The sequence below is a fragment of the Echinops telfairi genome, unplaced genomic scaffold (assembly GCF_000313985.2).
Source record: "Echinops telfairi isolate 266 unplaced genomic scaffold, ASM31398v2 ScPeMD7_4225;HRSCAF=4972, whole genome shotgun sequence".
Classification (NCBI taxonomy): domain Eukaryota; kingdom Metazoa; phylum Chordata; class Mammalia; order Afrosoricida; family Tenrecidae; genus Echinops; species Echinops telfairi.
Window position 1 is genome coordinate 20,621,757 of NW_022108124.1, and position 10,631 is coordinate 20,632,387.

The 10,631-nt window shown below is 45.8% G+C and overlaps 1 protein-coding gene across 1 annotated transcript in view; it reads right to left on the reverse strand.

The window, feature by feature from the left end:
- The window catches only part of RNF13 (ring finger protein 13), a 45,879-nt gene that overhangs the window by 13,184 nt on the left and 22,064 nt on the right, over positions 1-10,631 (reverse strand). Inside the window, exon 4 of the mRNA XM_030886959.2 lies at positions 6,504-6,597. Coding sequence (XP_030742819.1) covers positions 6,504-6,597 — 94 coding nt within the window. The remainder of the gene's footprint in view (positions 1-6,503; positions 6,598-10,631) is intronic.

A 10,631-nucleotide genomic window follows, 5' to 3' on the forward strand; every position in this document is an offset into this window, starting at 1 on the left:
TTCAATTTTGTTTGTTAAACCGTCTTCATAATACCCTCCTGTGGTTGTCCCTGTGTTATATAAGAAAGTCTACATCGGGGATTGCTCTTCGAAAGTCCCCAAAACAGTCACTATACCCTTCTGAGCTGACCTTGGCTTTGATTTTAAGTGGCCGAGCAGATCCCCTTGGAAGCCAATGTTTGGGTTGGGCCTTGCGCTCTGCATTGGATTGGTAAACACAAGACTCTTGGCTAGTTCCACACAATCATCTTCATGCGCTTGATCTTGCTTAAGACTGATGGAAAGAGCAGCTCGCTGAGCTAGCTGATCCGCACACAGCACTCGTGACACCAGCAGAGGCCGAGAAACAAAACCCTACAGAAGTAGATTCTGTGTATCTCAGCTCTACCCCTGCTTTCCCGTAATCAGGCTGAGACAACTAGATATCCATATGTATACTATTAAATTAGATAGAAATTAACTGAATTTCTACCTTATAAAACCAAGTTAGGTTGTTTAAAGCCCTAAACATGAGACAGCAAAAACTCTTACTATCTGTCTGGTCCTGGGTAGGAAAGTTTCATTTTTGTTTTTCCAAAACCTGCGCGAGTACTAATAACCATAATAAAAAATAACTTTAGTCTTGTGAATGACACGTTACAAACTAGAAGGCAACACTTAAAACACGTAAAATCAGTAAAAGACTAGATACCAAAAACAGAATCGCCCACAATGGAAATGTAGGGGGGTTACGAGACCATATTATACAAAGAATCCCTCTGACAAAGGAGTCGGAAAAACAAATAAAAAGAGAACACACAGAAAAATGGCAGATCGCGGAGAAGGCACATCGTAAGAGTGAAAGTCTGATGGGCAACTAGACACAAACCGGAGCTTCACTTCACTGGCACGAAGGCAAGTGAGATGAACACCACAGAGAAGGTGCTTCCGGATCCCCAGAGTTGCTGGAATGGAAGGTCTATCAGTTTAAGACGCTGGTAACTGGCAGCATCGGGAACTCCCCTTACACTGCCCGTCGCTTTGGGAATGGTAGGCAACACCCTGTGATCCAGTGCTTGGGCTTTTAGGAACCTCTACTAGAAAAACGCACAGGCATAAGCACCAGTTAAAGGGCCCTAAAAGGAAAGAACCCAAATGTCTATTAATAAAATCGACCAATAAATTAATATATTTATGCAACGGAATGGACGTGAACTACACAATAAAGTGGATGCCTCTCACCAAGAAACAACTCAGATGCTGATGAAAGATAAAATGCACACACGCACACACACAATGCAATTCAAAAATAACCCAAACCAGGCCACATTTCTTTGTAGGAATGCATACAGAGCGGTACAGTTTAAGAGGACGGCACGGGAATCCAAAGTACAAGGCATGACAGAGATCACCACTAGTGGGAGGAGAGAATGGTGGTTTCTTGAACATGGTGATGGTTCCAGAAACACAGTTTACATATTCATTTATGTAGATTGCACCCGCAGTGAAAAGAAACGGCATGCTACGGACAAGCACTACTTCACACGGATGAACAAAGCTCAGTAAAAGTATGCAGTTAAGTTCACTTCTTCATAGCCATGGATCGTTCTAGAACAAGTCTGGCAATCATTCTACATTTCCCTCTTCTGCTCCCCCTTCCAACCGAAAAAAAAAACCCCAAAACTAGACCTACTGCCATCAAGTGGACCCTGACTCCCGCAGGCCCGCTGTGCAGTCTAGGGGACAGCCTGCAAATGTGTAAGGGGCAGACAGCCTCTTTGGTCTCCTTGGAGCGGCTGCTGGGTTTAGCCGCCCGCCGAACGCAAAGCCACTCGTCCCCCCAGTCCTAGTCTGCTACGATCGCCACCCACCCCTCTGCTCTCCCCGCAGCTGATAACTCTGCCTGTCTCACCGAGATGAAGGACCACGCAGAGCCCTTCCACACTTGCCACCACACACATCCGCCTGTTGCCATTTGCACCCCCGCATTTTGCTCCCCTTCGTTCCACTACGGCCAACGCACCATTTTTGTGTGCCACAACCCTTCCCGTCTGGCCTCAAGAACCTTATCCCGTTCTCCCACCGTCACCTGCATCGTCACCAGTCTCCCCCCCCCCCCCCCCAATTTCTCTACCACTCACTCTTCTCTTTGTTGCAAGGCTTCTGGAAAGAGTTGTCTATATAATAGTTTATGATCTTTCTCCTCTCCAAGTTCCTTAAGTGCACCAGTCAAGCTTTTGGCCTGACTACTCCCTCAAAACTGTCTTTCCTTCGCTCTTCAAAATAAGCAACAATGCCCAGTGGCCAGTCCTTAGCGCCCATCTCTCTCAAGGAGCAGGAGCACTCCACACTGTAGTACTCCTCGCACCCGGATGGATTTTTATCACTTGGCTTCTTGTAAAACACACTCCTTTGATCTTCCTATCTCAGTGGTTGCTCCCCTTTTTTTAAGTCCTCTTCCCTTCTTCATGTTGCATTGTCCCAGGATTCTGTCTTTGAAATTTCGTCTCTACTTATACTCCTTTTTTAACAATTTTACTGTCATAAAATTCACATATAATTTAATAGTTCATTTACATCAAGAAGAGTAATAAAATCATCAAAACAATCAGTTGTAGAACACTTTCTTCATTCTTAATACGTAGTCTTCCCTTTTAGCTTCCCCCCCACTACACTCTTCCCAAGCCCCCATGCCATAGCCCCAAGGAACCATTAATACAATTACTGTCTCTGCAGATTTATAGACTCTGGATTTCATATACAGAAAGACATTTTTAAGAATAAGCAAAAACTGAACAATAACAAAACAAAAGAGGTAAAACTTCAATCAAATAAAAGCCAAAAATATTAAAAACGATAAGAAAACCGATCACAATGATCGACATATAACACCATCACCACCACCACTACACCTGGGGGACAAACAACAGAAAAGTGGGTGAAGGGAGACAGTGGTCCGTGTAAGACATTAAAAAAAAAAAAATTTATAAATTATCAAGGGTTCATGAGGGAGGGAGGGTTAAAAAAAGGTAGAGCTTGGCTCAAGTAGAAGGAAAATGTTTTGAAAATAATAATGACAACAAATGCTTGACACAACGTATGCTATGTATGGGTTGTGATAAAAGCTGTAAGAACCCTCAATAAAATGATTTCAAAAAACTAGAAAAATATTAAAATGGATCATAAGGGAAATAAGATGATAAGGTGCTAAATTTTAACCTAACTGCATCTGCAATAATCCACTTTCTAATACATTCTGCATGATAGCAAGGCTTTTCAGATCCCTGGTCCATGGCCAGAGGAACTCACCAAATCCATGTGTATTTATTTCCCCTTTGCTTTTTTTTATAAAACTGAAACAACTTTAAGATGGGTCAAAAGAGAGATCAAATGATATTTCACTTTAACCTCATAACTGACTTTACAATGCTCTCTGGCTGATAACAAGGATACTCACATCAATATGATCAGAGGAATTGACTGGAGCCTTAATCCATGTCTAGAGCCTGCAAATGGATTTTGGACTTCCATTGTCATCTATAGCCTCTGCAAGCCAGGTGTTCACAATTTATACTCTGATACCATTCCCTCCTTTGGATCTCGGTTACATGATTACAATCCTTGGATCACAAAGGCTGCTGTGCTTTTTCCATGTGGACTTAGTTGTTGCCTCCCTTACTTGGCTGCGTGTGTGACAAGCCTTTAAGCTCCCAGATGCTATTCCTTCTGATAGCTGGTTCCCCCTGTGTCTGCAGGGATCTCTGCATGAGGGTAAGCACCAAGGAGGGCCATGTCATAGGAACTAATTGTTCTCGGAGTGGGGCTTGAATTAAATACCACCCTGAGGTCCATTCATAAATCTGCGGTGTATGTTTATGTCGAGTTCCCCTTAGAGACATCATTGTCACAGGGTAGTTTTACGGGGTCCTATACAGTCACTGAGTCAGGACTGACTTAATGGCCGTGGAAGTGATGCCATAGGAGAATGACTGATAATGTTCTATTCATACTCATTATTGATAATCCCATCTCGCCTCATGGTTTAAATATATCTACTCATAGTAAAGCAGCCCAGGTGGCATAGCAGTTAAATGTTTCAGCTGCTAACCTCAGGGTCAGCAGTTCAAAACCATCAGCGGCTTGATGCTCTGAAATCCACAGAGGCAGTTTTACCCAGTCCTATAAGGTTGATATAGTTGGAATTGAATTGATAGCATGGAGTTTGGGATTGTTTCTTTGTTTGTTTGTTTATAGTAAATGTTTTTATAAACACTCAACCTGTGAGGTCTATCTAAATAAGATAGGCTGGATGAACAATCTGGAGGAGAAAACAACAGGACCAACGGTTCCGGGGTACATGGGAGAAGGGGAAGTGAGGGGGAAGGAAGTGGTGTTAACAAATCCAGGGACAAGGGAACAACAAGTGATCCAAATCAGTGGTGCGGAGGGTGAAGGAGGCCTGGTAGGGCATGATCAAGGGTAATGTAATTGAGAGGAATTACTGAAACCCAAATGAAGGCTGAGCATGATAGTGGAATGAGAGGAAAGTAATAGGAAATAGAGGAAAGAACTAGAAGGCAAAGGGCATTTATAGAGGTCTAAATAAAGGCATGTACATATGGAAGAGATTTTTATATGATGTTGGGGAAATAGATCTATGTGCATATATTTACAGGTTTAGTATTAAGGTCGCAGATGGAGATTCGGCCTCCACTCAAGTACTCCCTCAATGTAAGAACACTATGTTTTATTAAACTGGCATTCCATGATGCTCACCTTCCTGACACGATCGCTGAAGACAAATGGGTGCATAAGCAAATGTGGTGAAGAAAGCTGATGGTGACCAGCTATCAAAAGATATAGCACCTGGGGTCTTGAAGGTAAACAAGCGGCCATCTAGCTGAGAAGCAACAAAGCCCACATGGAAGAAGCACACCAGCCTGTGCGATCATGAGGTGTTGAAGGGATCAGCATCAAAGGACAAAAAAATCATACCATTGTGAATGAGGGGGGAGTGTGGAGTGGGGACCCAAAGTCTATCTGTAGACAACTGGACATCCCCTTATAGAAGAGATGCAGGGAGGAGACGAGCCAGTCAGGGTGCAGTGTGGCAACAATGAAACATACAACTTTCCTCTAGTTCTTAAATGCTTCTTCGCCCCCACTATCATGGATCCCAATTCTACCTTACAAATCCGGCTAGACCAGAGGATGTACACTGGTACAGATAGGAACTGGAAACACAGAGAATCCAGGACAGATGAACCCCTCAGGACCAGCGGTGAGAGTGGCCATACCAGGAGGGTGGAGGGAAGGTAGGGTAGAAAAGGGGAACCGATTATAAGGATCTACATATAACCCACTCTCTGGGGGATGGACAACAGAAAAGTGGGTGAAGAGAGACATTGGACAGTGTAAGACATGAAAAAATATATAAATAAATTATCAAGGGTTCATGAAGAAGGGAGTGGGGAGGGGTAAAAATGAGGCGCTGATACCAAGGGCTCAAGTAGAAAGAAAATGTTTTGAGAATGATGATGGCAACAAATGTACAAATGTGCTTGACACAATGGATTGTGTATGGATTGTGATGAGTTGTACGAGCCCCCAACAAAATGATTTAAAGAAAAAAATAACTCAAATGGAATCTCATAATCCTATCAGAAACTTCCCCTGACCTTGTCTTACCTTGACTCATCACGAAAGAAAAAAATACATCCCCATCTGCATGGTCCAACCCAGGTGTTGGGAGGAGATGCAGACTATGGGCAGCCGTGCCACGCACCACACATACTAACACCACCTCTCCCCACTCCCTGTTCCTTTCTCTGCCGAGTTAAAAAAAGACACGTTTCACTGTAGGATGGAAGACTAACTGGAAATGGGAAAATCTGGGAAGTACCAGCCAAATTAACTTAACACTATTTGCCTGTACTAAGAGCTTATCAGTGAACACTGAGAGATTATATTAGTGGAGGTATTAGAGCCATGTTTGCTGTATCACATCAGTTAACATTCTTTGTCTCACTACGCCTCTATGTTCTCATCTGTCAAGGGGTAATGATAATTGTACCTACTCTTCACGGTATGAAAATTAAATGAGGTGACACACAGCAAAGTGTGTGCACACGCAATAGCTACGTGTTGAGTTAAGGACACACCATACAGTGGTGTGTGGTGGTGAGTGGAGGAAGGGGAGCCAGTGGGGTGAGGGTGGGGGAAAGTGGGTGCATGCCACCTGGTGCAAAGGATTGTATCCACTGACGTTGCTCAGAATGCTGGCACATGTGATGATGAAAAGCACCTGGGCAGCTCCATTTTAGTTTTAAATTCTCTGCCTACGATGACCCCCTGGACTGCCCTCACCACTGGCACCATGGCAGAAGACCACGTCCACACCCCTCACTCACTGCTAGCAGGCCCAGTGCGCAGCACAAACTCGGAGGGCAGCGGCTGACCAGGGCTGCTGTGTGTTCTGGAGTAGACTAAGGGTGCTTACTGAGAACACGAAAGCATTCACTTGCCTTTCTTGAACTTGTGTATGGGGAGTTTCTTCAGTTGATCTTTACGCAGTCTGTTTCTTCTAGCTCTGTGTCGGTCCTGGACAAATTTTGTGATCTAAAAGTAAGAGAGAAAAAGGAGACAGATATTAAACATGCAAATAGAAAGTGGCCATTAAAATAACAAATGTCTCTTTAAGTCTCTAGACAGCTGCTGCAAAACAATTCATGTCACTTAAATCCTAATTGTAATATGATGAATTAAAGCACTACATTACATTAGAATTAGTTACCCCATAAATTACCTTTGGAAATTTTATTCATTGACCTTGAAATCTTTTACTCTGACAGAGGCATTATAAATAGTGTATAACTATTTTCCTACAAACATTAAAATGGTAGAGCACAGATTACCAAGACCAACGGATCAAGATGAATGGGAGGGTAGAGATGTTAAAAATTACAAACTTGTAACACTTTCACACATACCTTGTTACTGCACGTTCACTTCCAGCAGTATAAAAGAACACAGAATTCCTCTACTAGAAATGTCTACAAACGCTGGATAAAATATACAAAATGTTTTCAATTAAATTGCCAGGTGCATGATTATGGAAGCCAAGTCTGCAGGGGCCAGCATCACGGAGGAGCACCAATCACGCAGGTGGACTCCTAGGCCGCTCTGGGGGTGACTGGGCAGAGCTATCAGCTCCGATGGCTGAGGGGCAGGGCGTCTTGCCATGGGGGGCAATGACCAGGCCTTTGGGCCTCAGGAGAGGAGAACTGGAACTGAAAAGGAGGATCCCTTACGGGCTGAATTCCACAGTCAATGGGATTTTCCCTTGGGTCAGGACATCACGACATGTGTGCTTGGCGTGGTCAGGTGCTCTGCGTGGGCAGAACAAGCTCCTGTGCGGCATTCAAAGGACCAGCCTGCCCCGTGCTGGGTTTGTTGGTCTGAATCACACTCCACGGGGTGGAAGCCCTCAGGCTGAGACGCGAACAGGGGGGCAGAGCACGCGGTATCATGGGGATCCTGACACAAGGTCAGGGGGGGATCAGCCGGAGACGCTTTCCCCGGAACAGAGGGCACACAGGCGCCAACTGCTGCGGGTGAGGCACCGGAGCTGCCATGTGGGAGTCGTGGGCTGGCTCACTGTGCAGCCAGCACCTGGTGTCAATGACAGCTTGCACGCTGACGTGACAGCGACGCACGGATTCCAATGAAACTTCCGGATGGAGTACACTCACTTCATGGCCTCGCACACCCCCCTTGGGTGACGGGTTATGATTCAGACGCCTATGGCTGTCGCGCGTTCCAGAGGGCACCCCCTGCTAACATGCAGGGACGGGAGGAGACAGGTCATAAGGGTGTGGGCCAGCACAGGCTTCATTCAAGGGGAGAAAGCCCGGGCTTGCGACTCCCGTCAAGAGTTACAGCTCCCCACAGGAGCAGGGCTGGCCTTGCCTACAGGGTCGCTGTGAGTCGGCATCGACTGGATGGCTGTGCGTTTGGACTTTGGTTTGGTTCCTGTGACTTGTAAAGGATGTACAGAATGATAGGCTACAGGTGGGAGGAAGGGGAGGGAAAACCCTGTTTCTGGTGTGGCCTGGGAAAAGCCTGGCTGATTAAGGTGAGTAGGCGGCCAATGCCTGCCAGAAACATCCTGCCACGGGCCCGTCATCTGCACACATACAGCAGAGTCCAGGGGTGGAGAACAGAGGATACCACTGGGGGAAGGGCTACATGTTAACCTGACTGCCCCATACATGTGCCCTGTAAATCCACCAGGTGACCTTTGTCTGTATTGGTCTGGTAAGAAGGTGGGGAAGCCACGGATAGGCTTTGCCTGTGAGTGACTGGGAACAGGGTCTCCTGCAGTGCAGCAGGCGGTGTATGGAAGGAGCTCTCTGAGAAGCAGGGGGGCGTGGGGGTTGGGGACTGCACCCATGGCAAGAGCCAGGAGTGAAGTGCGTGCTCTGGCCCCAGCGTCGGGCTTACCCCCTTTCTGACCTTCCCACCAGCACATGCAACATTTCCTCACACTTACGCGAGAATTCCCTGCAAACATGAGGGCACACACTGGCGGGAGGAGTGGAGTAAATGCAGCAGACTGGCATGTTGGAAGAGGGGGCATGGAGTTGTTTTCGATAGCTCTCCAAGTCCTTGGAACTAGCTCGGGATATTGATTCTCACAAAGGGAATTATTACCACATAGACTAAGGCAGATGAGAAAGAAGCCTGACTATCACCTTCTGAAGATCAATCAGCCAGTGCGGTCCCAGGGGTCACCATGGTGCCATCTGCAACAAGTCCTGGGGCGCTGCGAGACTGGGCGGCCATTTGTTCTGTTGGACATGGGGGTCACCGTGAGCCAGGGCGATTCAAGGCCGGCAACAATCACCACGACCACCAGCGCAAAGTGCTTCCTGCTGAGAATAGATTACACCCCCACCTCCCTACCAAGTAGAAGCAGTGCGCCCGGAGCAAGGGGCAGCTGATCCAGCGACAGTGGAGAGCACACCACTTTCCACTGTGGTATAGGGATCAAAGAAACGCAAAACAAGTCATCCTTTCCCCGCCAAAACCCTGGAAAATTACCCACTAAGACGGCAGAAAAGGAAGAGGAAATCACGGCAACAAAACCTTCTGAACCGAGTTTCACAGATTAGACAGGACTCAAGGGGAACCAGTGACCATGAGAACTATGTGTGAAGAGCCAACCACTCTCACTGCCGCTGCGTGCACTCTGACTGTGGCCCCCGGCACAGGACAGGGCGGGACTGCCCTTTGTGGGAGCAAGCAGCCTCATCTCTCTCCCTGTGGAGTGCCGGTCATTTCAAACTGCTGACCTTGAAGTGCTGCCCCTGTGCCAGCAGGGCTCCTCTGTGTGCAACAGGAGACTGGGGGACACAGGAGGCGCGAGAGGGCGACAGGAAGAAGAAGCAGGGACAGTGGTCAAAGAAGCTCCACAGAGGAGACAGAGAGCAAGGGAGAAGCAGAGAGAGAATACTGTTGAGAACTCTCTGGAATAATTTTTAAAAATCAGAATCGATGTTGGACAAGATATATAAAAATAAACCCATACCTAAGCAAAGCATAGACCCCCGCCACCCCCACCCCCCAAATTGAAAATCTGAGAATAAATCAGAAAGAAAATTTAAATTATCTACCAAAAACATTTATACTAACAATAAGCTTTTCTACAGCAATAGAAAGGACAGATGATGGCAGAGAGATAAGGTAGAATAACCATTAACAGAGATTTCTATAAGTGGCAAAACTCTAATCATGAATAAAACAGAACATTTTAAGGGAAATAAAGTGAGAAAAGTTACTACTCACAGATCTGATAATATCTACTATAGATTATATTTCTGGAAGTGGAAACAATCTATATACATGAATGTCCATCCACAAAAAGAATGAACTTGTATCAATGTTCCACATACATTACAATTAAAAATCTATGCAAAATAGATCAAAGACTTATTTGGAAAAAGCGAAAAGTTTAAAAAGAAAACATTAGAAATGTTTGTGACCTTGTAGTTAGATTTTTTTTGATACAATGGCAAAAGCACTATCCGTAAAAGAAAAATCTGAGTACATCCAAGTTTGGGAACATTTGCCCTCAGAAGACACTCCTCGTGGTAACAGTTAAGATGCAGGTGAGGGAAGCAATCTGCAAATCACTTATGTGGTAAGACATCTGTATTTATGTGGCAGTTACATAATCTCCTGTCATCTTGAGCCATCGGGTCATAGTCAGTGAGGCCTCTGTGTGGACTTGGCCTTCTCCTGAGGAACCTGGGAAGTCCTGTCTTCCTCCCTGGAGGCAGGAGACACTCTCTCTGCTTCGTCTTCCTGTTGACAAGCCACATGGAGCTGTGCTGATAGAATCAGAGCCCTGGAGCTGGAGGAGCTACACAGGGACCCACACCAGCGCTGAGATGCTTCCAACACCACTGGATGCACAAGACTCCACTCACTGGCCTATGATCTTCCTGCATTCAGCATCATTGCATGGCTGTGTGAGTCTAAAGAAGAATTTATGGACTAGTATTGGGCAGATAGGGTCTTATCGGACTTATGGACTTGATCTGGACTGGGCTGGGATGTTTTCTCAATATACAATTGCTCTTTTATATAAA